The sequence below is a fragment of the Bos indicus genome, chromosome 17 (genome assembly GCF_029378745.1).
Source record: "Bos indicus isolate NIAB-ARS_2022 breed Sahiwal x Tharparkar chromosome 17, NIAB-ARS_B.indTharparkar_mat_pri_1.0, whole genome shotgun sequence".
In the NCBI taxonomy this organism is placed as follows: domain Eukaryota; kingdom Metazoa; phylum Chordata; class Mammalia; order Artiodactyla; family Bovidae; genus Bos; species Bos indicus.
The window spans coordinates 6,621,922-6,646,615 of NC_091776.1; the positions used below are offsets into that span (position 1 = coordinate 6,621,922).

General features: G+C 42.2%; 1 protein-coding gene across 13 annotated transcripts in view; it reads left to right on the plus strand.

The window, feature by feature from the left end:
* Positions 1 to 24,694, plus strand: part of SH3D19 (SH3 domain containing 19) — a 201,381-nt gene that overhangs the window by 139,030 nt on the left and 37,657 nt on the right. For 4 of the 13 annotated variants that reach the window (XM_070769008.1, XM_070769019.1, XM_070769017.1 and 1 more), the window contains exons 4-8: positions 8,465 to 8,507; positions 10,980 to 11,118; positions 11,230 to 11,392; positions 12,463 to 13,452; positions 23,637 to 23,744. In XM_070769008.1, the coding sequence (XP_070625109.1) occupies positions 8,465 to 8,507; positions 10,980 to 11,118; positions 11,230 to 11,392; positions 12,463 to 13,452; positions 23,637 to 23,744 (1,443 nt within the window). Of the gene's footprint in view, positions 1 to 5,062; positions 5,132 to 7,060; positions 7,102 to 8,464; positions 8,508 to 10,979; positions 11,119 to 11,229; positions 11,393 to 12,462; positions 13,453 to 23,636; positions 23,745 to 24,694 lie in introns of all 13 variants that reach the window. The other 9 variants (XM_070769011.1, XM_019977699.2, XM_070769010.1 and 6 more) reach the window with 5 other exon arrangements.

Here is a 24,694-nt window from a genome sequence, read left to right on the forward strand (position 1 = left end):
AGGTCATTACTGTCTCTGTCCTTTATCATTCCCATCCTTGCATGAAGTGTTCCCTTGATATCTCCAATTTTCTTGAAGAGATCTCTAGTCTTTCCCATTCTGTTGTTTTCCTCTGTTTCTTTGCATTGTTCATTTAACACAGCTTTCTTATCTCTCCATGTTATTCTCTGGAACTCCACATTCAATTGGGTATATCTTTCCATTTATCTCTTTTTCAGTCCTGTGACCACTGCTGAGTTTCCAAATTTGCTGGCATATTGAGTGTATCACTTTCACAACATCATCTTTTACGATGTTAAATAGCTCAGGGGAATTCCATCACCTCCACTAACTTTGTTCTTAGTGATGTTTCTGAAGGGCCTCTTGACTTCTTTGCACTCCAGGATGTCTGGCTCTAGGTGAGTGATCACACCATCATGGTTATCTGGGTCATTAGGATCTTTTTTGTATAGATCTTCTATGTATTCTTACCACCTCTTCTTAATATCTTCTGCTTCTTTTAGGTCCATACTGTTACTTTCCTTTATTGTGCCCACCTTTGTATGAAATGTTCCCTTGGTATCTCTAATTTTCTTGAAGAGATCTCTAGTCTTTCCCATTCTATTGTTTTCCTCTATTTCTTTGCATTGATCACTGAGGAAGGCTTTCTTACCTCTCCTTGTGATTCTTTGGAACTTTGCATTCAGATGGGTATATCTTTCCTTTTCTCCTTTGCTTTTCACTTCTCTTCTTTTCTCAGCTATTTGTAAGGCCTCCTCAGACAACTGTTTTGACTTTTTGCATTTCTGTTTCCTGGGGATGGTCTTAATCACTGCCTCCTGTACAATGTCACGAACCTACATCCATAATTCTTCAGGCACTCTATCAGATCTAATCCCTTGACTATTTGTCACTTTTACTGTATAATCATAAGGAATTTGATTTAGGTCATACCTGAATGGTCCAGTGGTTTTCCCTACTTTCTTCAATTTAACTCTGAATTTGGCAATAAAGAGTTCGTGATCTGAGCCACAGTCAGCTCCCAGTCTTGTTTTGGCTGACTATATAGAGCTTCTCCATCTTCAACTGCAAACAATATAATCAGTCTGATTTCAACATTGACCATCTGGTGATGTCCATGTGTAGAGTTGTCTCTTGTGTTGTTGGAAGAGGGTGTTCGCTATGACGACTGCAAAACTCTTTGCCAAAAGAGTTAGCCTTTGCCCTGCTTCATTTTGTACTCCAAGGCCAAACTTGCCTGTTAGTCCCAGTATCTCTTGACTTCCTACTTTTGCATTCCAGTCCCCTATGACAAAAAGGACATCTTTTTTGGTGTTAGTTCTAGGTCTTGTATAGGTCTTCATAGAACTGTTCAACTTCAGCTTCTTTGGCATTAATGGTTCTGGCATAGACTTGGATTGAATGGTTTGCCTTGGAAACTAACAGAGATCATTCTGTCATTTTTGCGATTGCACCCAAGTACTGCATTTCAGACCTTTTTGTTGACTGTAAGAGATACTCCATTTCTTCGAAGGGATTCTTGCCCACAATCAGTCAGTCAGTTCAGTCTCTAAGTCATGTCTGACTCTTTGTGACCCACATGGACTGCAGCACACCAGGCTTCCCTGTCCATCACCAACTCCTGGAGCTTGCTCATACTCATGTCCATCGAGTCGGTGATGCCATCCAACCATCTCATCCTCTGTCATTCCCTTTTCCTCCTGCCTTCATCTTTCTCAGCATCAAAGTCTTTTCCAATGAGTCAGTTCTTCGCATCAGGTGGCCAAAGTATTGAGCTTAAACTTCAGCATCAGTCCTTCCAATAAATATTCAGGACTGATTTCCTTTAGGATGGACTGGTTTCATCTCCTTGCAGTCCAAGGGACCTTCAAAAGTCTTCTCCAACACCAACGTTCAAAAGCATCAATTCTTCAGTGCTCAGCTTTCTTTATGGTCCAATTCTCACATCCATACATGACTACTGGAAAAACTGTAGCTTTGACTAGATGGACCTTTGTCAGCTAAATAAGGTCTCTGCTTTTTAATATGCTGTCTAGGTTGCTCATAGCTTTTCTTCCAAGAAGCAAGCATCTTTTAATTTCATGGCTGCAGTTACCATCTGCAGTGATTTTGGAGCCCAAAAAAGTAAAGTCTCTAACTGTTTCCATTGTTTCCCCATCTATTTGCCATGAAGTGATGGGACCGGATGCCATGATCTTTGTTTTTTGAATGTTGAGTTTTTAGCCAGCTTTTTCACTCTCCTCGTTCACTTTCAGAAGAGGCTCTTCACTTCCTCTTCACTTTCTTCCATAAGGGTGGTGTCATCTGCATATCTAAGGTTATTGAAAGTTCTCCTGGCAATCTTGATTCCAGCTTGTGCTTCATCCAGCCTGGCATTTTGCATGATGTACTCTGCATATAAGTTAAATAAGCAGAGTGATGATATACAGCCTTGATGTACTCCTTTCCCAATTTAGAACCAGTCTGTTGTTCAATGTCTGGTTCTAACTCTTGCTTTGACCTGCATATAGGTTTCTCAGGAGGCAGGTAAGGTAGTCTGGTATTCCCATCTCTTTAAGAATTTTCCACAGTTTGTTGTGATCCGTACAGTCAAAGGCTTTAGTGCAGTCAATGAATCAGAAGTAGATGCTTTTCTGGAACTTTCTTGTTTTTTCTATGATCCAACGGATGTTGAAAATTTGATCTCTGGTTCCTCTGCCTCTTTGAAACCCAGCTAGTACATCTGGAAGTTCTCAGTTTACATAATGCAGAAGCCTAGCTTGAAGGATTTTGAGTATAACCTTGCTTGCATGTGAAATGAGTGCAATTATACAGTAGTTTGAACATTCTTTGGCATTGCCCTTGTTTGGGATTGAAATGAAAACTGATCTTTTCCAGTCATGTGGCTGAAAGATGAACTCCCCAGGCCGGTAGATGTCCAGTACGCTACTGAAGAAGAGTGGAGAAATAGCTCCAGAAAGAATGAAGAGGCTGAGTCAAAGTGAAAACAGCACCCAGTTTTGGATGTGACTGATGATGGAAGTAAAGTCTCATGTTGTAAAGAACAGTATTGCATAGGGTCCTGGAATTTAGGTCCATCAATCAAGGAAAATTGGAAGTGGTCAAACAGGAGATGGCAAAGTGAGCATCGACCTTTTAGAAATCAGTGAACTAAAATGAATCGGAATGGGAAAATTTAATTCAGGTGACCATTGCATCTACTACTGTGGGCAACATCCGCTGTATCACAGAAAAAGCAAGAGAGTTCCAGAAAAACGTCTTCTGCTTTATTGACTGTGCCAAAGCCTTTAACTGTGTGGATCACAGCAAACTGTGGAAAATTCTTTAAGAGCTGGGAATACAAGACCCAACCCTACCTGCCTCCTGAGAAATCTGTATGCAGGTCAAGAAGCAACAGTTAGAACCAGACATGAAACAATGGTTGGATGGCGTCACCAGTTGGATGGCATCACCGACTCAACGGACATGAATTTGAGCAAGCTCCGGGAGTTGGTGATGGACAGGGAAGCCTGCGTGCTGCAGTCCATGGGGTCACAGAGTCAGATACGACTGAGCAACTGAACTGAACTAGAACAACGGACTGGTTCTAAATTGGGAAAGGAGTACGTCAAGGCTGTATATTGTCACCCTGCTTATTTAACTTATGTGCAGAGTACATATGAGCGACTGAACGGAACTTGTCCCTTGCCTTTCGTGTCTCTTATTTTCTCAACTATTTTTGAGGCCTCTTCAGACAATCACTTTGCCTTCTTGCATTTCTGTTCTTTGGGATGGTTTTGGTCACTGCTTCCTGAACAATGTTAGGAACCTCATCCATAGTTCTTGAGGCACTCTGGCTACCAGATTTAATCCCTTGATTAGATTCATCACCTCCACTGTGATCTAAGTTCATACCTGAATAGCCTAGTGGTTTTTCCTACTTTCTTAAATTTAAGCCTGAATTTTGCAATGAGGAGCTCATGATCTGAGCCACGGTCACTTCCAAGTCTTATTTTTGCTGACTGTATAGTGTTTCTCCATCTTTGGCTGCAAAGAACATAGTCAGTCTGATTTTAGTATTGTGTCATTGGGAAAAGGTTTTGCTATGACCAGTGTGTTCTCTTGACAAAACTCTGTGAGCCTTTGCCCTGCTTCATTTTGTACTTCAAGCCCAATCTTACCTGTTATTCTGGGGATCTCTTGACTCCCTACATTTGCATTCCAATCCCCTATGATGAAAGGATGGTTTTTTTTTGGTGTTATTTCTAGAAGGTGTCATAGGTCTTCATAGAACTAGTCAACTTCAGCTTCTTCAATATCAGTGGTTGAGGTATAGACTTGGATTACTGTGATATAGAATAGTTTGCCTTGGAAACAAACTGAGATCATTCTACCGTTTTTGAGATTGCACACACGTACTGCATTTTGCATCTTGTTGACTATGAGGGCTACTCTATTTCTTCCCAGGGATTCTTGCCCACAGTAGTGTATGTAATGGTCATCTGAATTAAATTCACCCATTCCCATCCATTTTAGTTCACAGATTCCTAAGATGCCATCTCCTGCTTGACCACGTCCAATTTACCTTGATTCGTGGACCTAACATTCCAGATTCCTATGCAATATTGTTCTTAACAGCATCAGACTTTACTTTTACCACCAGCCACAACTGAGTGTCATTTCTGCTCTGGCCCAGCTGCTTCATTCTTACTGGAGCTATTAGTAATTGCCCTCTGCTCTTCCCTAGTAGCGTATTGGAGGCCTTCTGACCTCTGGAGCTCATCCCGGTGTTGTATCTTTTTGCCTTTTCATACTGTCTGTGGGATTCTCCAAGCAAGAATACTGGGGTGGTTTGCCATTCCCTCCTCTACTGGGTCATGTTTTGTCGGAACTCTCCACTAGACCGATCTGCACGGCATGGCTCATAGCTGCATTGAGTTACGTACGCCCCTTCGCAATGATAAGGGAGTGATCTGTGTAGGGTATCCTTAAAACAACCCTAATAAAGTAGGTATTATTTTCTTCATTTTATACGCTGAGCAAATCAAAGTCATGTGGATCATGCGTGCTTTCTTTCCTACAGTAGCTTGCCGTTCCCTCCTCCGGTGGACCGCATTTTGTCAGAACTCTTCGCTGTGACTCGTCCGTGTTGGTAGGCCCTGCATGGTAGCATGGCTCCTAGCTTCACTGTGTTATACAAGCCCCTTAGCTATGTCAAGGCTGTGATCCATGAAGTGGAAATTTTGTCTTACCCAACCCAATAAAATGTTTGCTTTCCTATCCCAGACATAGTCATCTATTCTTGACAAGGAAAAGACCTTATCATATTTTGAAAGCAATATTCCTTAACTGATTGTATTTTAAATTCTTTCATAATGATTCTGGATCCAGTCAAGTCTTGAGATTCTTCTTTTTGTGTTCATTCTTGTGAACACTAAATATTTTGGGCAGAGTTCTTGAACATGTTCTATGTGGATACATGTGGAAATTCATGCTTTTCCTTTCATTAACTTTTTAAGAGGAAATTATTCTTTGAAATTCACAGATGTAGCTAATATTCATTGCTTACTATGAGTCAGCAACTGTATATTTACATTATAAAATAATGGCCAGCATGGTAGGTGTTAACCCCATTTTACAGATGGGGATACTGAGTCTAGGAGATTAAATGAGATGGGTCAGAGATGTGAACCTAGACTTCCTGACTTCAAGGCCCTTTTGAGCTTTCTACTCCAAGGGCATTCCTGTTACCATGTCAAATGCCTCTAGTTTATACTCTGTCTGAGGCAAATGTAGTTAGTATTTTTATTGTGATTTTTATTGGTAAGGTAGTACTATAGCAAAGATGCTTGTAATATATAATCCTATGTGTTTATTTCTCCTGCCTATCATTTAGTTGATAATTTTGAATTATTTAGAATGAGGGCTAGCATCCAGCTCTCCTGGCTCCACAAGGAGTTTAACTGGTCATTCTCCTCATCTGTGAGGTTGGAGAAGGATGGTCATTAAGGATCCATCCAGATTTATGACCCTGATGGAATTTAGGAGAGTTCTTTATTAGCACTAATATTGCAAATCCAGATCTCTATCTTTTATAAACAACTGGATATGAATTTTCCTTTGTACTGAGAATTCAGCCATATGAACTGAAAATTTTGTGAATAATTCTATGAAACAATAGACATTTCACTAAGAAAATCTTGCCTTTGTTCTGTGGTCTTAATCCAAAATGCACGGAAGACTGGCAGTTTGTGGCAGAGGTTGAAAGGAGCATGTTGTTCTGTGTGGGCCATGGTGGCAAATTTGATTCTCCTGGCAACAACCAGATCAAATCTGTTTAATCTGGTGAAATGAGAATGAGATTAAGCAGACACTGAGATTAGCAGGAAGATTGTGAGGCACCACGTGAAGTGTTTCTAGCTATTAAACTTGTTCACTGACAAAAAGTGCCAGTCATCCTATAAAGGTCAGGAGAGAAAAGAGATTTCAAAGATGAAGGAGTGTGAGGGGAAAAGTTCAGAGCAGGAGAGGGGAAAGGAGTGATTCTGTAAGACTGTGGGGGAGGCCTGTAAGTACGATTAGGGGGCCTTCAGTCCCGCCATCCTGCTGCATCAGTGTGGGAGTTCCAGTCTGCTTGCCAGGGGTGGGGGCCCGTTCCTAACAACCGCTGGTGTGAAGGGGCAGAGTCAAGTGAAAAGCCACCAATTTGAAAGATGTAAATTGACTACTGAATTACCTTTTACATATTATTCATACTTAAAATTGATCCCTGTTGAAGTAGCAAATTGATTTTGTAAAATGATTCTTTTTTTTTTTTTTTTTTGCTAAAAACTGTAGGAAGATTCCCTACCCCCACCCCCCACCCCCGTGGTTATGTGTGTGGATATCCTGCCTGCAACATAATTCTTTAGTCTCTGAAACTATGGTTCATCAACTTTTCCTTTTTCTCGAAATGCAGAGGGGGAGAAACATTGGCATGGCAAGACAGTTTTGCTGCTGAATTCCTTTTAGAGCTTAGGCAACTGGGTTCACTCTTTTTTCTCCCTTTCTTCTTCTGTAACCCCTTCTTTTTTTCCTTTAGCATTCATGAATAGTACACAGCAAAAATGCCCCGTGGAAGAGGTATGTTTGTGATGATAAATAACATGATGTCTTTTAAAAGTGCTGTGTCTGCTGATTCTGGCTTTAGTGATCGTGGTGATGTGATTGTAGCTTACTTGGTGAGCCTCTGACTTAATGAAACCATTCTTACAAATCAGACCTGCTGCTCAGAGCTTCAGCCTCTCTGTACTCTTTTTCCAGTAGAGAAAATATACCTCAGCTTGGTTTAACTCTTGATAGACGTGTACCAGTCAGTCACACCGGTTGATGATAGGAGGTCAGAACATCCTCCAACCTGAGATCCAAGGGTTTTGGTTTCAGGTGTTAGTTTTGCTTTGCTAACCCCATGCAGGATCTGCTGTCACAGCACTAGCCCCAGCCTAAATTTCATTCCCTCTCCCATCTCTACCCCTGCCTTCCCAGCTTGGGCAGCCTCCTGGATCAGAGAGAACCAGAACTTAACAGGAGGAAGAAAGATTCATACCTTCAACCTGTTCAAATCGAAAGAACTAAAAAAGTAGAATATCAGAGAGACATGGGAAGTAGAAATAGTTGATATCTGAAACAAATCCCCCTTTGTCCACAAATTTTTTACCATATACTATTTGATTTTTTTAAGGTATCTTTTAAATGTGCTTCTTAAAATAGGAATACTGTTCTCTGTTACACATGCGTGTGTAATAGTGACCCCATGTGTGACACATTTTCCAAGTCATCTGGTTAATACAGAATTTAATTTTAAAATAAAATTTGGAAAAATGTAATCCATCTAGTTTTTGGAGTTTGAGGTTTAAGGGAAAAGTTAGTGCTGCATGTACAATAATAGTCTCTAAACATGTTTATAAAAGTGATTTGAACACTTTTTGCATGTATTATCTCTTAATTTAAGTAACAAAACAACTTAACCTCGTAAAACTCAAGAAAAATTAGAAAATAGTTGGAAATTTGACCACTTCCACTTCTTTACAATAGACTTATAAACAAATATCACAAAAGCATAATCATATGGATTAGAATAGATATTTAAAATTTTTTTCTGCCCATCGTTATTTCCTGTCATCATAATGTTCTTACCAGGCAGTTTCTACTTAATAGCTGTCTGCTTTGTTCATTCTTCAAATTATTTTCAGAACCACAGAATGTGCTTTGGAATGTTTTTGAAATCTATATTTTCTTATGCAACTCAAATATATAACTATGATTAACTTTATGCCATATGAGAAGGTTGTTTTGATTTGCTTTTCTACTTATGGGTGATAAAATTCATAATTCTATCTAATGTCAAGTATTAGCTAACTTTTTCCAAAATTGTATCCTGTAAAAGTTTAAACATTTATTCAATGTATGAATTTTGTACCATATCAGAGTGTTGTTTCTTTTGTAGCTTCTCGGACTTCTATTCAGAGTGAGCTTCATCGAGATAGGAGGTATGGTTATATTTATAATAGAGGACATATATTCTGCTAATTATGAAGTAAAAGTATCATCAGTTAACAAATTGCATATTTTTCTCATAAACAGTATATTACAGTGTTCTACCTCATCAATACATTTTCTAAATTAATCTACAAGTTTGAATGATGGTTTCTGTTGAGAAAAGAAGCAGTACAAGCCTGAAAATGTTCTCTTGACAGTAATCATTTACTGAAGTCAGTTTCAAAATGTTTATTAAGCAATTGCTCTATGGAAAGCATTGCTGTAAATGCTTCAAAGATATGCTTTGTACCTCATAGTTACTTAGTAAATATCACATGGATGAATGAACTGATGACAGGATGGAAAACTGAATAAAGGAAAGATAAAGAAAGGAAAAGTCAGGTAAGCTAGATGGATAGCAAGTGAATAAAAATGGCTAGATGACTGGTGAGGTGGGGGAGCAGGGAGGAGTGAGTCACTGTACAGATAGAAGGAAGGACCAGTAGATGGACCGATGGGAGGATGGATGGAAGGGCGGACAGGTAGACGAGGAGAAAGGTAGATTTATGGTCCCTGCTTTCAAATGTCTTAAAGTATAGTGTATAGTAATGAACGGGGACTGTAACCAAGTTCGAATCCTGACTTCGCTGTCTCACCCTGTGACCTCGGGCAAGCTCCCTAACCATTCTTGGTTTATGTATCCCCACCTTTAAAATACGCCAGAGGGTTGGCATGAGGGCCAATACACGTATAGTGGTTAACGTTTATTAACTAGTAGCTCACTATCTATTTAGATAAAAGCTATATAAACATTGGAACATTGGAATAACTCTTTTGGATTACACAGAGGGAAGCCAAAGTTAATTGTGCTAGAAGGCAATGGCACCCCACTCCAGTACTCTTGCCTGGAAAATCCCATGGACGGAGGAGCCTGGTAGGCTGCAGTCCATGGGGTCGCTAAGAGTCGGACACGACTGAGCGACTTCACTTTCACTTTCCACTTTCATGCATTGGAGAAGGAAATGGCAACCCTCTCCAGTGTTCTTGCCTGGAGAATCCCAGGGACGGAGAAGCCTGGTAGGCTGCAGTCCATGGGGTCGCACAGAGTCGGACATGACTGAAGTGACTTAGCAGCAGTAGCAGCAGCAGCACACTTAGCATTATATCTAAGAGGGCTAAAGGCTAAATGCAATTTGTGAAACAATTTTTCTAACTCTTAATACATGCTCATTACAGAAAGTATTGGAAAACTGAGAAAAATATAAAGAATAAAACACAGCTTATTCACTCTCCTATGTAAAGACAGCAACAATTAATAATTTTGAATAGTACATTCCAGATTATGAAAATAGGTAGCTAGATTCTGTACATACACCTCAGAACCTGGCTTTTCTTAATAATTAGATCTGGTAATTATAGTTCCCTTTGTCAATGCAATTTCTTCCGATATATGACTTTTGTGATTAAATATTATTTGTGAGGTGATCATATACTTTAATCATTTTTCTCATTGAAATATGTTCTTATTTCAGTTATTTGTCCTAATAAATAATTCTTATTATTTAAAATTTTAAAAGCTGTAAGCAGAGGTTCTTAGGGAATACAGTTCAAACAACATCAATGGGCAGGTTCTACTGTTTCACAAGCTAGCATGAGAATGTGTGTGCGTGTACAGTTTTGGTAATGGCAGTGCATTTTATTTTTATTTTCCATAGAGTACCAGAGAAAGGCAGAGCAGGTCACCATCACACCTATTTGTTAGATGAGAAAAGTGAGGCTCAAGAGAGGTTGATGAGTTTGCTCAGAGTCAGGCAATTGGTATTTGTTACGAAATCAGGTTGAAGGTTAAATGAGATCAGAGAATCAGCTTAAGAGAATAATGAAAGAAGCCACACCTAAATCACTGTGGCTCCTCAGGACGGAAGATTAATCATCAGATTCATATACAGACTGACCAGGAACACAGGAACACACGTCAGGGTCTAGAAGTGAACGTGCCAACTCTAAACACTTAAAGATAACTGACTGAGGGAGAGGTCCAGTGAGGAGGAAGACGCTGTTCTTCTAATTATATAGTATTGTTTCAGAGTATGTACTTTGGAATAACAGGAAACGAAACATTTCCATTTGACCAATGCATTTTTCTACCTTACGATGCACCTATGTTTGTACCATAGGCCAGATAGCAGAACCCTGGGAGAACGAGGTTGTGTGGGTCTTGGATCTGAATTCTGATCAGCCAAGGCAGAGTGAAGTGTGCTCGAGGTGTATCTCTAACTCTCTGAGGCCAGTGTCTTGGAGGATGGCTGTCATTTGCTCCTTCGAAGCCTGTCTGGGTATACTGCTAGAGACAGCCCAGGCCAGACAGGTCATTTCTGTGACTGGCAGGCTTTATGTCACTTTCTTGGCTGATAGTTATTTTCATAAATCTTTGAACACTTGCAAATAGACAAAACCTCACTGAGGCTTCTGTCTGTTTCCAGGCGCCCAGAGATCACCATTGTGGCAGCTGAGCCGCTGAGGCCCACCTCGTGGTTTCCAGGAGCCCACCCACCAGGACTGGCATTTCCCCCAGCTTCTGCAGCGGGCCCTTGGAGGCCCAGTGAGCTGGTTCCTGCTGAGGTGAGTAAATATCGCATTACCTCTTTGCATTTTATTTTTAAATGAAGTTCAAAGATAAGAACCTTGGCTATCGCCTACAGCTGTTTAAAATCTTCATTCTTCATTTTGCAGCTCCCACCATCTTATGAACAAGTCATAAAAGAAATCAACCAAGTTCAAGTTAACACTACAAATAATAATAATGCTGCTGCCACTCCACGGCACACTATTACTTCAGCAACTCAGACTGACTTTTCAGAAGAAATAGACAACCATCTGCCTCAAAGTAATGCAAGTAATTTGTCTTCCTTCCTTCCGACCTAGTTCTCAGGAAGTAATCAGTAGACTCCAGCCTTTAAAATAGTTTGCAATTTGTGCATAATTCATTGAGCTCGATTTCCAGTTGGTATGTGATCACTGTGTGCTTGCTTTATTTGGCCTTGCCGTGATTATTATAATAGATCATTCTCACAAGCTGCAGCCCCAATCTCTAGGGTTCATCCTAGTTCATATCACAAAAACATCATCCTTTTAACTCATGCTGATGCCCTTTATTTCCATTGAGAAAGCCGTTATATTTAGCAACTTAAACTTCGTAGGATGCTAAAAGTTGTCCTTTTAGGCTTTTTAAAAGCCCTTGTAGGGATTTCCCTGGTGATCCAGTGGTTAAGTCTTTGCATTCCAATGCAGGGGTTGTGGAGTTTGATCCCTGGTTGGGAAATTAAGATCCTGCATTTGTGTATGTGTGTGTGTGTGTGTGTGTGTATGCACGCGCTCAGTCATTCAGTCATGTCTGACTTTTTGTAACTCCATGAGTTACAGGCTCCTCTGTTCATGGAATTTTCCAGGCAAGAATATTGGAGTGGGTAACCATATCCTACTCCAGGGAATCTTTCCAACCCAGGGATCAAACCTGAGTCTTTTGCATCTCCTGCATTGGCAGGTGGATTCTTAACCACTGCACCGTCTAGGAGCCCAAGATCCTACATGCCACATGGCAGAAAGAAAGAGGGGGGCATTGTATTAGGATAACAGATAAGAGTAAGTTACCTTGGAAAAGTAAAGCAAGAATTGTTAAAATTTTGACAAGAGAGATGGTTTATTGATACATCTACTGAGAATCAGGAATTTAATGATGTTTTAAAATATTATATAATGAATATTTCTTAAGTGAATAAATGCAGCCGGAAGAACCCTCCTGCAGGAAGCTGAATATAAACATTTCCCCCATGATTTTAGAATTACTTTTTACTAATGAAGGAAACCAAAATCTCTTGTTATTCTATATGTATATTTTTTAAATCTGTGTGTCTTTTTCCTTTGAAATAGTCACATTGCAGCTTCTGTTCATTTTGGTCTTGTCAGCCCTACAGGCACCTCTGAAACCCCTCCAGCCATCCCCCGCCATCTCAGCCAGGCACCCTCCAACAATCGAGGGGCCTCTAATCGTCTTTGATATTTCTGAAGAACAGAATTGTCCACAAAACTCCAGTGCTCCAAGATGTCCAGTGCCAAAACCAAGATCAAAAAGCAACCTCAGACCAGTGGCCAGAGATTCTCACGTTAAAGAGCAGAATTCCCGGAGCAGTCCGGTGGCCGCACAGGAGGAGGCAGCCCCGAGCCGGCCCACGTCCCTGTGGGAAGGTGCCAGCTGCCCCGAGGGCCAGGCCGCGATGAACACGATGAGCGCAGAGCAGAGCCGCAGCACTGTCATTTCCAGGATCAAAGCGCTTGAGGGCCAGACAAGTACAGAAAGCTCGGGACTGCCCAAGAAGCCAGAAATTGTGCCCCGCACAATCCCGCCCAGACCTGCTGTTTCCTCAGGGAAACCCTCTGTGGCTCCCAAACCTGCAGCCAGTAGAGCCTCCGGAGAATGGGACTCCTGGACCGCAAGCAGACTCAGGGGGGCCCCCTCCCCACACTCTCCGCCGAAGGAAGCAAGGAGCAGCCCCGTCACCAAGCCCGAATTGCCAAAGAAACCAAATCCTGGCCTTATCCGGAGCATTAACCTTGAGAGTCTGGGTGGAGGGCCCATGGCTGAGAGCCCCAATGGTGGGAAGAAAGCCCCGACTCCTGCTCCTCGGCCTTTACTGCCCAAGAAATCAGTGTCCTCAGAAACCTCCCCCTGCTCTGTGGCTTTGCTGAAACCGGTCACTGTGCCTCCCCGACTCTCGGTGGCGTCACAAGCCAAAGCCTTCAGGTCACTGGGAGAGGGACCCCCAGCCAGCCCCCCGGTTCCTGCTCAGCAGAGCAAGCCTCCGGGTGACATCGACCTCATCAGCTTCGATGATGATGTTTTACCCCCACCATCTGGGAACCTGGCTGAGGACTCGGTTGGTCCAGACATGGTTCTGGGTGAGTAAAACCCAGAAGTAGAGAGGAATCTAAGCTTCTCCGAGGGTTGTCTTGAAAAGGCACCTGCTGTTTTCATTTCCAGCAAGTGAGTTCTTGAGGTGTGGACACGCACACGTGTGCACATGCATGCGTGTGTGTGTAGAGACAGGGAGGAACAGTAAGGAAACAAGGAGCTAGGTGGAAGAAAGAATCAGAGCGAAGGGAAAATCTGAGGTGGGGAGATAGAGAAAAAGAGGGAGATGCGTGGGTTTTTTAAAATATTTATTTGGCGGTGCCGGATCTTAGTTGTGGCACGTGGGATCTTTAGTTGCAGCATGTGAGATCTAGTTCCCTTACTAGGGATCGAATCAGGACCCCCTGCATTGGGAGCTCAGAGTCTTAGACCACCAGGGAAGTCCCACATGTGCTGATTACTGTCATCAAGGCAGGAATAAGCTGACTGGGACTAGGGACTTAACTAGATGAGAGGCTGGCTCCTTCCTCAGGCAAGTGGAGATTGGAGCATGAGGGGGATGTAGGGGAAACTTCTCAGAGATGGAAAGTCATGCCCCAGAAGGGCTCCTCAGATTGACTGAGCCCTGAGGGAGTGCCGGGAGAGGGGCCAGCCCTGCGGAGGACTTTGGCAAGAGCAGTCAACCCAGCCATATGTTGTAAAATGTTGTTGCATAATCTTCACAGAACACCTTCCCTTGGGAATGCTAAAGTTTTGTAAATAAAATACAACAGTTGTAAGTTTCCTGCCAAAATTAGGACAAATAGATTTCCCAAGAGGCAGAGAGTCTTTTTTTTTTTTTTTCCTTTCCTCACACTGTTCAGATGGAGAGTGTGATGGTAAAGCTTATCTTTGATTTGCCAAACCAAGCTGCTATACTTGTCATCAGTAAGATTCCATTTACTACTGTTTACTTATTTGGGTAGAGTTTATGAACATATAAGCATAATACTATTTTCAAAAGGTTAGCTGTTATTGTCTAAATGTTTAAGATGCATCAAAATGATATAAACTCTGTAATGCAAAACCAAATTCTGCAGAGCACAGATGTATTTCAGGTGATAACAACCATATATTTATTAAATATTTACCACGCACACAATGTAGGAACTGACTGTAGCGTGCCTCTTGTCCATAAGAAGTGAAAAGAAAAACAGTAGAATATATTGAGTTTCTGCTGTGTTCCAAACCCTCTGCTAGATCCCAGACATACATTATTGAATTTAATCCTCACAGTAACCCTCAGCAAGGCATCATGGTTCATTGACATATGAAGAATATCAGACTGAGTGAGATAAACACCTAACTTAATCAGTATCATAAAACTAATAATTTTCCAAAGCAGGATTCAAGCTGCATCTTTTTAAGTCTAGCTTATTTTTTACTCTATCATGTTGCACCTCAACATTCTCATGAATCCTTAAACCAGGCAACACATTAAAAACTTTTCAAGTCTTCATTATAGCATTTTTTATTTAAACCTTTTTGGTGTTAACAGGGTTCTGAGTAGGACAGAGAGGGTTAGATCCAATACCAGGAAGCCGTGAAGGGGTGGGAACAGTACAAGCCAAAGTAACACCACCTTCTGAAGCTGCTAGAGTCTGTGCTGATGGCACCGTGGTTAATAATTGCTGAGAATTTAGTCTGTGTCATCAAGCAGATAATTACAGTCATCTTCAAAAAGGAAGGTCAACAGTATCCATCAACATGAGCATCATGTTGAGCTTCCTACTCAGCCTTTTCTGTTTCTTTATTTCTGTACAACGTTTAATTATTGAGGCACCTTTCAGTAAAAGGTGTAATTTGCTTGCCCTACCCAACTGCTTTAACCATTGCTCTTGCTTGTGGAGTTATCCTGAACTGAGCACTGTCTTCTTTTTATTTTTATTTATTTACTTATATGGCATGCCGGAGCTCAGTTCCCCAAACGGGGCTTGGATCTGCGCCCCCTGCACTGGGAGTGCTGAGGCTTAACCACTGGGCCGCCAGGGAAGTCCCTCTGTCTTCCTTTTAAGCCTGCTCCCCTTCCTGTACTCTGCTCCTGTCCTAGCTTCTCCGTCACACTGCAGCCTTCCTAAAGAGCCCCGTAGGTCATGCTTGAGCCTCCCTACCTGTCACGCACAGTGGCTAGTTGTTTGAATTTAGAGTCAGGCAGGCTGGGGTCCACCACTTAATTGCTGTGGGACCTGAGGCAATTTACTTAACCCCATAGTGCCTTGGTTTCCTCATCTATAAAACATCATAATACTCCTCGTGGAGGCATTGCGAGTATTAAATATGATTATGCAGGAAAGCTCTATCACATTGTCTGAAACACAGTGTGTGCTCATTAAGTGGTGGTTATTAGTCTTACTTCTTGCCCTTCACATCCAATAAGTTGCCAAGTCCTGCTGGTTTTACCTTATGATAGTTCTTTCTCTCATCTCCATCCCTCCTGCTACTAGCCCAGGTTTCTAATCTTCAGGTCCAGATAACTGCTGCTGCTACGTCGCTTCAGTCGTGTCCGACTCTGTGCGACCCCATAGACGGCAGCTCACCAGGCTCCCCCGTCCCTGGGATTCTCCAGGCAAGAACATGGAGTGGGTTGCCATTTCCTTCTCCAATGCATGAAAGTGAAAAGTGAAAGTGAAATCGCTCAGTCGTGTCCGACTCTTAGCGACCCCATGGACTGCAGCCCACCAGGCTCCTCCGTCCATGGGATTTTCCAGGCAAGAGTACTGGAGTGGGGTGCCATTGCCCTCTCCGCCAGATAACTGCAGTGACCTGCTAATCGAGCTTCTGCTTCTGCTTCCAAACCACCGTCAACCATACCATGCTTACGCGAGGGGTGTTTCTAGAGCACACATTGGACCTTGTTGCTTCCTTGCTTGTTGGCCTCCAGAGGCATTCAAGATTATCTCTGAATTCTTCAAAATGTAGGGGGATTTTTTTTTTTTTTTTCTTTTTTTTTTTTTTTGAGTCCCCAGCCCCACCCTCCCCCGCTGTGGCTCTGACCACCCCACCCCTTCCGGATTTTTATTTAATGATTGGGGCTTTGTGACTCTTTTAGAAAGGGAAACTATTTTTTGTTTGCACTGGGTCTTCGTTGCTGCATGCAGACTTTCTCTGGTTGTGGCGAGTGGGAGCTGCTCTTTGGAGCTTCTGATGGCGGTGGTTTCTCTCCTTGCGGAGCACAGGCTCAAGAGTTGCGGTGCACTGGCTTAGTTGCCATGTGGGCTCTTCCTGGACCAAGGATCAAACTGGTTTCCCCTGCATTGCAAGGCAGATTTTTAACCACTGGACCCCCAGGGAAGCCCTACACATTTTTTAGCCTGAAGTAGAATTGACCTACAACATTATGTTGGTTCCATGTGCATAGCCTGGTGATTCAGTATTTCAAAATGATCACCATAAGTCTAGTTACCATCTGCCATCATACAGTTATTATAATATTACTGACTGTATTCCCTATGCTGTAAGGCTTTGTGACTTTTTGATGGTATATTAATAATATTGTCTTTGTAAGTAAAGGATTATGGTCTCTTTGTGAAAACTTGCCTAATCATTCTGGCATTAGCCAGAAACTGGGGGAGGAACCCCAGAGAAAGGCAAGAAACTCACAAATAGGCCTTTCCTTCTTTTTCTCTCCCCTCAGAAAGAAAGAAAATCCAATAAAGTAGTTTTCATAAAATGAAGTTACCATATTAATCTCAGGAAATAGAGATCAGAAAATACTGAAGCTATGAAAACATTGTAAGGATTAGAAAAATTATTAAGGGGAAACTCATAAAACAGGCGTTTAATATTGGATTCATTTCTTGGCTAGAATGCCTTCCAGGTTAATGTAATAGAGCTGAGAAGCATTAGCAGTTCCTCTTCACACCTTTACAAATCATACCCAGTTGTCAAAAAAGCAGAATGCTTCTGCTCTCAGCCCCATTACACAGACCAGAATAATAGTTTAGCAGCCAATTTCTACTATTAACAGAACTCAAGGGGAAAAAATGACAGAAAATCAAGCCAAGGATGGTGAAACCAATTATGACGACAAGCATATTATTAGAGACAGGTAATGGGCGGAAAACTACATTACCATCATGTTTTTCTCGACCCGGTAGTGAAGCCCACGCGGGTATGGGTGTAAAGGGGCCTGCTTGTTTGGCAGCGGGTGTAGAGTAACTGGCATTGGTGCGAGGGGCTGGAAGGAGGGCTGAGTAAACACTGCAAGTAACAGTAGAGAAAGATGCCGTGGGCTTTCCTTAGACTTGCTTAGGAGATGCTTTTGCAGACAGTTTTGATTTTTTCTGTAGAAGCAAGAGGAAACAGTCTTTGATAGAGAAAATTATGACCCTGAGGTTCTTAACCCTTCCTGGATCACAGAACTCAGAGAATCTGATTAGCCTTTGAATCTTTTACTACTTTGAAAATACTGTTTTGACATATATGCACAATTGGAGGTACAATTTCCAGAGCCTCAAGGGCCTATTCTTCACCCCAGATCAAGGACTTCTCCTATGAAATACTGGAAATAATCCTTAGTGGACCGCTTACATAAATTCTGATGCATCCATACAATGGACTATTGTGCAGTAACTAAAAAAGAGGCAGACACCTGGTATGTGTACTATGGACCTACTGTGGACCAATCTCCAAGATATTATTAGGCGAAAAATACAAAGTATCGATCGTACTCATGGTATTTTAGCTATTGTTGCTGTTAAAACACATACTTACTTGCAAATATCCTGTGTCTTTGGAAGCCATGTAAAAAATGCTAACAAAGCTTGTCTTTTATGAGGGAAGTGGGTAGTCAGGGGAGGTTGGGGGAACCTGGCCTTTAAATAGCTGGGCGTAAGCAGAATTGGGATGAAAGAAACTACGAGAGATATCGCTTGTCTTTGCCCCAGAAGAAAAATGGCCTCCTGCACTGATCCTCAGCCTGTGGGTCATGACAGGCTGAGGATTTTAAAAAATAAAGAAATTTTTAAAATAGTAAAATACAATGTTTCTAAACAACTATATTATTCAAGATTACAAATAAAAGCTAATTATTATGAACTAAATATGTCTAAATTAGGCAAATTCAAAAATACCTGTCTGCATTCTTTCCTATTAAATAGAATCACTGAGGAGTAAAAGCCCCATAAAAAAGAGAGTTTTTGTTTTTCTGGTTACTTTATGGAAAATTTTAGGGCTGTTATTGCCTTGAAAAAGTTACTAAAGGGACAAATATTTTCATATTTTTTCCTTTTATTTCTAAGTGATTTTTGTTTCAATTTATTTGGCACAGGTGTTATTTCAGCTTAATTTTGTAACTTTTTCATGTGATTAAATTTATTGGATTTCTTTTCAGTTACAAAGTAACAGTTGCTGTAACGAATCAAACAATATAAACATTTAGTAAAATAAAAAGTTAATCTCTCTCCAATCCACTCAAACCCCCAGAGTAGCCAGTGTGAACCATGTTGTATGCAGCTTTTGGTGCCTTTGAATGTTCCAAACCAAAGCTTACAAACATGTACACATATATAAACTTTTTCCTGCTCTTTACAGAAATTTTTACCGAACTGTACCCATTACTCAGCAGCTTGCTTTTTTCATTTAGTCCTGAGGTTTAAGGTCTTCTCTCTGGGCCAGTAGATCTAAGTCTGACCCTTGTTTCCTTACACCCGCCTGATATTCCCTGGGATGGGCACAACATAGTCGAGTCAACGTTTCCTCTAGTGATGGACATTTCAGGTTGTTTTGTTTTATTTATTTATTAATTTGCTGCTACAAAAAAATGCCATAGTAGACAGTTTCCTGCCTGGCACTGCCAGGAGTTCCCAAACATGAGGTGCCACCCTTGCTTTCTAGGTCACCTACTTAGATTGCTGTTGGAGAAAAATAGCCCCCTCATGAAAAGACATAAAAAGTAAACATATGGTGTATCTAGAGAGAGACTCACACAGCATCATCAAGACGAAACCAGGCCTGTGGCTCCACCTTCTCACTGCAGTGATGCTGTGTGCCCTCCCCACCTATCTGCACGCCTCTCTGGATGGCAGCCCGGGCAGCACGGACAGAGAGGCAGATGCCCAGCTCGCTGACTCAGGCAGTCAGCTGGGGGCGGTCACTCAGCAGCCCTGCTCCTGCCAAACAGCACAGTGCTGGGACTTCTTGTTTCTCTGTATTGAGAAGGAATTTTTTTTCCAGAGACATATATAGTAGAATAATTACCCGTGATCTGAGTGCCAGTTATTAGAGAGTAGCTTTAAAATAAAGAGTAGCTTTAAATTAAAATAAATTAAATTAAAAATAAGGACCAAGAAGAGAGAAAGTGAATGTCTAGGATATTTTGAATACTTTGTATTTAAGTTTAAACCCAGCAAGTGTAAAAAAATGACTACACCCTTTAATGTGATCGGTGAGACCTGTAGGATTTGGGACGGGGTTCCCTGAGGCCAGTCCTCCAAGAGCAGGCACATTTGGGAGCCCCTGTGCCCAGCCCACCGAGGGCACTTGAGTGGCTTCTTTCTCCTTCCCTGCCCACCTTACTCATGCTCTCACTCCCGGAATGTGAAAAAGAGCGTAGGTGGTCTCCCGGCCCAGAATTTCAGATGAATTGGGGAATGACTGAAGTGATACCACACTCAAGATGTTCCTCTCCCTCCACATTCACCCCCTAAACTCGCCAACTAAACACCTATCCTAATGACCAACAGCTTACAAGGCCCCAGAGCAGCTGTTAGAGCAGATATGCTACTTGACTGGGAGAGCACCAAGAGCGGCTGTCAGTCTCAATCCTTTTCTTGAGTTTTGGTCCTTTTCCCAGGAGGAAACAGCTCTGAGAGGATGGGCCGTCACAGCCACAGTTGCAGGGTGGGGATGCTGAAGTCTGTGCCACAGCCACAGGAGGGGACAGAAGGTCACTGCTTGGCGGCCAGCAGGTTCCAACTAGGGCCACGGAGGCAGAGCAGGGGCAACAGCAGGGGAGAGAGAGACGAGCAGGGAGGAAAGCTGTGCACACGGGAAAGACATGATATTCCTGTGTTGGAATAAAATGTGTGCCAGATTACATGGGGTCTGCAGATTCTTCCATTTAGGCCAGCAGTACTCAGATGAGACGTCCAGGGAGTTCCGGTTCAGGTAATATTTGCAATAATGGGCTTTCATATCAGGGTACCTACCCCTTTTTATCCTTGAGCACTGCTATTTCCCAAAGACCAGATGTGTATTATTCAACTTGGAAGAACTGTTAGAATATGTAAAATCCAGTTGTTGGAAAGAGGGCCCTGGAGCCCTCCACTCCGCACACCCCCTTGCTCTGCCATTTCACATACAGCCTGCTTCCCTTCGGCCCACACCTGAAGTCCCCCCTTGCTTGGTGTTTCCCTTCATCAGTAGCACGTCTCACCTGGTGATATACCACATGGGTCACTTTTCTGTTATATTTATTGTTTGTTGTCTCCATCTGCTGCCCAAGTGTAAGCATCATGAAGGCAGAGTTCTTTGCTCTGTTCACTGACATATTCCCAGTACCTAGAACAGCATTTGTTACGTAGCATGCACTCAATCAATACTGAATGAAAAAAAGTAAAAGAGCGAGTTACAAATGTTACCTACCCCCCAGGTTCTTGGGTTCCTTAATCAATAGAAATTGACTAGAGGCCAGACAAGAAATTTAGGCAAGGCTTTATCGGGGCCCCTCCTGTAGCAGTGGGGAGCGAGAACAAGCAACAGCTTCCCTTGCTCTTTGGCTTCCCAGTGGGGGCCAAGCTGCTTCCTGATATGGAGTGAGTCATGGGTCCAGCTGGAGGGGGATATATGTGTGTCTTGGTCCCTCAGCCATGTCCAAGCTCTTTGCAATCTCATGGACTGTAGCTTGCCAGGCTCCTCTGTCCGTGGAATTCTCCAGGCAAGGATACTGGAGTGGGTAGCCATTCCCTTCTCCAGGGGATCTTCCTGACCCAGGAACTGAAGCCTGATCTCCCGCATTGGCAGGCAGATTCTTTGTCTTCTGAGCTGGAGGGGTAGCACAGATATTTCCCCACCCCTTAGGCGGTATTGTGTGCAGGGGCTTGTGCCATGCCCTGCTTTTGCTTGGGGCTCTTCAGAAGTGGCAGGTGGGCTCTTTGGTCTCTTAGTCTCTTTCGTCCAGAATCTGCAGCGACTGCAAATGCGTGCAGTTATTTTAGTCTCGTGCGGTTTCTTAGTTGCTTGCGGAGGGGTGTGTCCAGGTGCAGGCCTTGCAGCAGAGTCCCAGGTCCCAGCCTGTCTCACAAAGAAATAGACACAAAACGATTCTCCTTTTGTTTTTCAAAATACCTGCATAATCAGGATCTTCCTGGCGGTCCGTGATTAGGACTCAGTGCTTCCACTGCCGTGGCCCAGCTTCAATCCCTGGTCGGGGAAGATCCTACAAGCCATGTGCTGCAGCCCAGAAACTCCAAAACAACAGAAATATCTAAAATGCGATATAGGAAAAAATCTGTAGACAGATACACCAAATTTTAGATAATAATGATTACTAGAGGGATGGGATTACAGGAGATTTTCTATCATATATTTCTCAATGTTTCCCATTTTTACAATAATTATTACTTTTGAAATGAAAAATAATGCTATAACAAAATAAGGGATTAAAGAATTTGGTTAGAGCTAAAAGAGCTTTGTTTATTTTCTGGGGTTATATTGTAAGAGCCTTTTCTGAAAGTTTGACATTGTTTTGACCATGTTGACTTGGGTTTTTGAACATAGACAAGACTTGCCTCACTAATGTGCTACTAATAGGTTTCCATAGAGGGGTCATCTAATTTTTTTTCCCCAGTAGCCTAATAGTAATTGTGTTATCTAGCATGCCACCTGGGGGTCTTATGTAGGTGGTAGATAAAGTAGGATTGCACTTGACTGTCCTGTCTCCCATCTCTCACTGTTAGTAGCACATGGTAGGCAGATGTGAGAGCAAGTGACTAGTGAGTGGGTGCGGCTCTGGTGGCAGGTCTGAGAGTGGGGTGTCCTGAGAGCTGGGTGGAAGGGAAGGCGAGTCTCAGGGAGCTGAAAGGGCTTCTTATCCTGAGCTCAGCTTTTCATCTATCCTGAAAAGAGTTGGTCAGCACAAGGTGCTTTATTGAACAGCGGCTTGTAACAGGCCGACCACGAATGGTTGGAGTGCATTGTTTCACAGGGAGCATCTTCCCACAGGTGAGATCCAGAGGACAGGTGCCAAATACAACATGTATTCATTCTGCCTCTTGTGGAATAAAGGCAGAAGCAGCCTCATGAGGGCCCATGTGCTGTGCAGAGGATGCGTATGCATCATACAGCATTTGATTTTATTTTTGCTAATCTATTTATTTTTAGATTTCTCATCTTTTAAAAAGTTTATGGTCATCTTTCCAAGCTACTAAAAAGAACATTTGCGTTAAAGAAAAAAAGATTGTTTCTTTCAGCAAAAAGGTTTGGTGGGAGAATTCCCTGGTGGTACAGCGATTAGGGCTCCATGCTGTCACTGCTGAGGGCCCAGATTCAGCCCCTGGTCTGGGAGTTAAGGTCCCACAAGCCACGCAGTGTGGCCAGAGCAAAAGGGGAAAAGAAGTTTGGTGGTTATGCTTTTGTTTAAAATACTCTCGCTAAGCACATACTGCCCATTTTTAAATGAATGAGTTAAGACGGAGGAATGCTCACCCATATATCCTTGCCCCAAAATTAAATATTTGAAGGGAGATGTCTTACCTTACTTCCAGGATAAAACGCTTTCCATTTCATGTTAGTGAGGTGTGGTTTTACCTGACTATTCAATCCAAGATGGCAGAGCCCCCCGGGAGGCCCTGGCGGCCCTCGGGGGAGGTTTTCTAGCACAGGCACCGGAGTGGAGGATCCAGGAGGCTTCACAGTGCGGGGAAATGGGCTCCTTGTTTGAGTTGCCCCTCATTTTCAGGGAGACACTTATAAAATGATTACACTCCCGTGAAAGATAGCTTCTACATAATTGAAGATTGTCCTGGCTCTCTCTCATCAGCGAGGAAGAAAAGCCGTATAAATTATTTACAGAGCTCCAAGTTGTTTCCTTTCATGAGCCCTGATTTTGTTTTTGTCTCTGCAAACTGAGATTTTGTTTATCCATGAATAGTTTTCCCTAGGGCATGAGAAATATGACTGTTTAATTATAAATGAGGTTTTTTGTTTGAGTCCATATTAACTAAAACGTGCAAAATCAACTGTTTTTCATTAGATCCCTTTCAGCTCCCCACCAGAACAGAACCAGCAAAGGAACAAGCAATTCAACCAGCGCCCACCAGGAAGCCCACTGTGATTCGAATTCCAGCCAAACTGGGAAAATGTAAGCACTTCTCTGCCTCATTTATTTTTCACTCCAGGAGCTGGGGAGAAATATATGCTAATTTATCAATGTTTGCTTCTGAAATTATGTGTAATCGGCCATTTATTATTATTACTCATAGCTGAGAACATATAAAAGCAAGTTGTTTTTTCATAATTCTCTAGACAATTAGTACAGTTAATTTAGATTTTACTTCTCTTTAACATCCTTTTAGGCAGAGAGATTAGAATAATCTTAAACTCAGAATAAATGTAATATCCTATGTTAGTGCCAGTAGTAAAGACAGAGTGGAGAAGTAGTTGAAACTGATAGCAAATACAATTGTATATGTCTGTTAGGAATATATTATTCCAGTCAGCATAATCTAAATATAGCTATGTGTGAATTGTCTGAAAGGAAATAACCAAAAGTTATAAAAACGTAGCTATGTATAAAAAGACTTTTTAATTAGTATAACATTACATGTTTTATAAACTTCCTTACTTGATTTTTTCTGGGGGGCTGCCTTCGCGGGCTGTTAGTTCCTCAACCAGGGATCAAACCCAGGGTCTTAGCTTTGGAAGTGCAGAGCCCTAACCACTTTCACATTCTTACATGAAATTTTGGATGAGTTTTAATAAGTACTGCAAACAAAAACAAATCTGATATTATTATAAGAGAGAATCCTAGAGGGCCAAGAGAAAAAGTGTGTGAGATGTCTGTACACAAATGACAGACAGTGGGTTCCAGGTAATCACACACTTCCTCTGTGAGCCTCTTTCATTTCATTTCCTCTAACGCTTTTGCATAGCCCAGAGGCTGTCTAAGGAGACCCTGCCACTGCGTTCCTGCCAACAGCGGAGCAAGTATACCAGTCCTTCACCTGCAGCATCCCAGGGTTACGCTGTAGGCAGGCCCTGCAATGCCATGAAACCCCTTTAGCTTAGGGGTTTGACCTCTCTCTCTGTAAA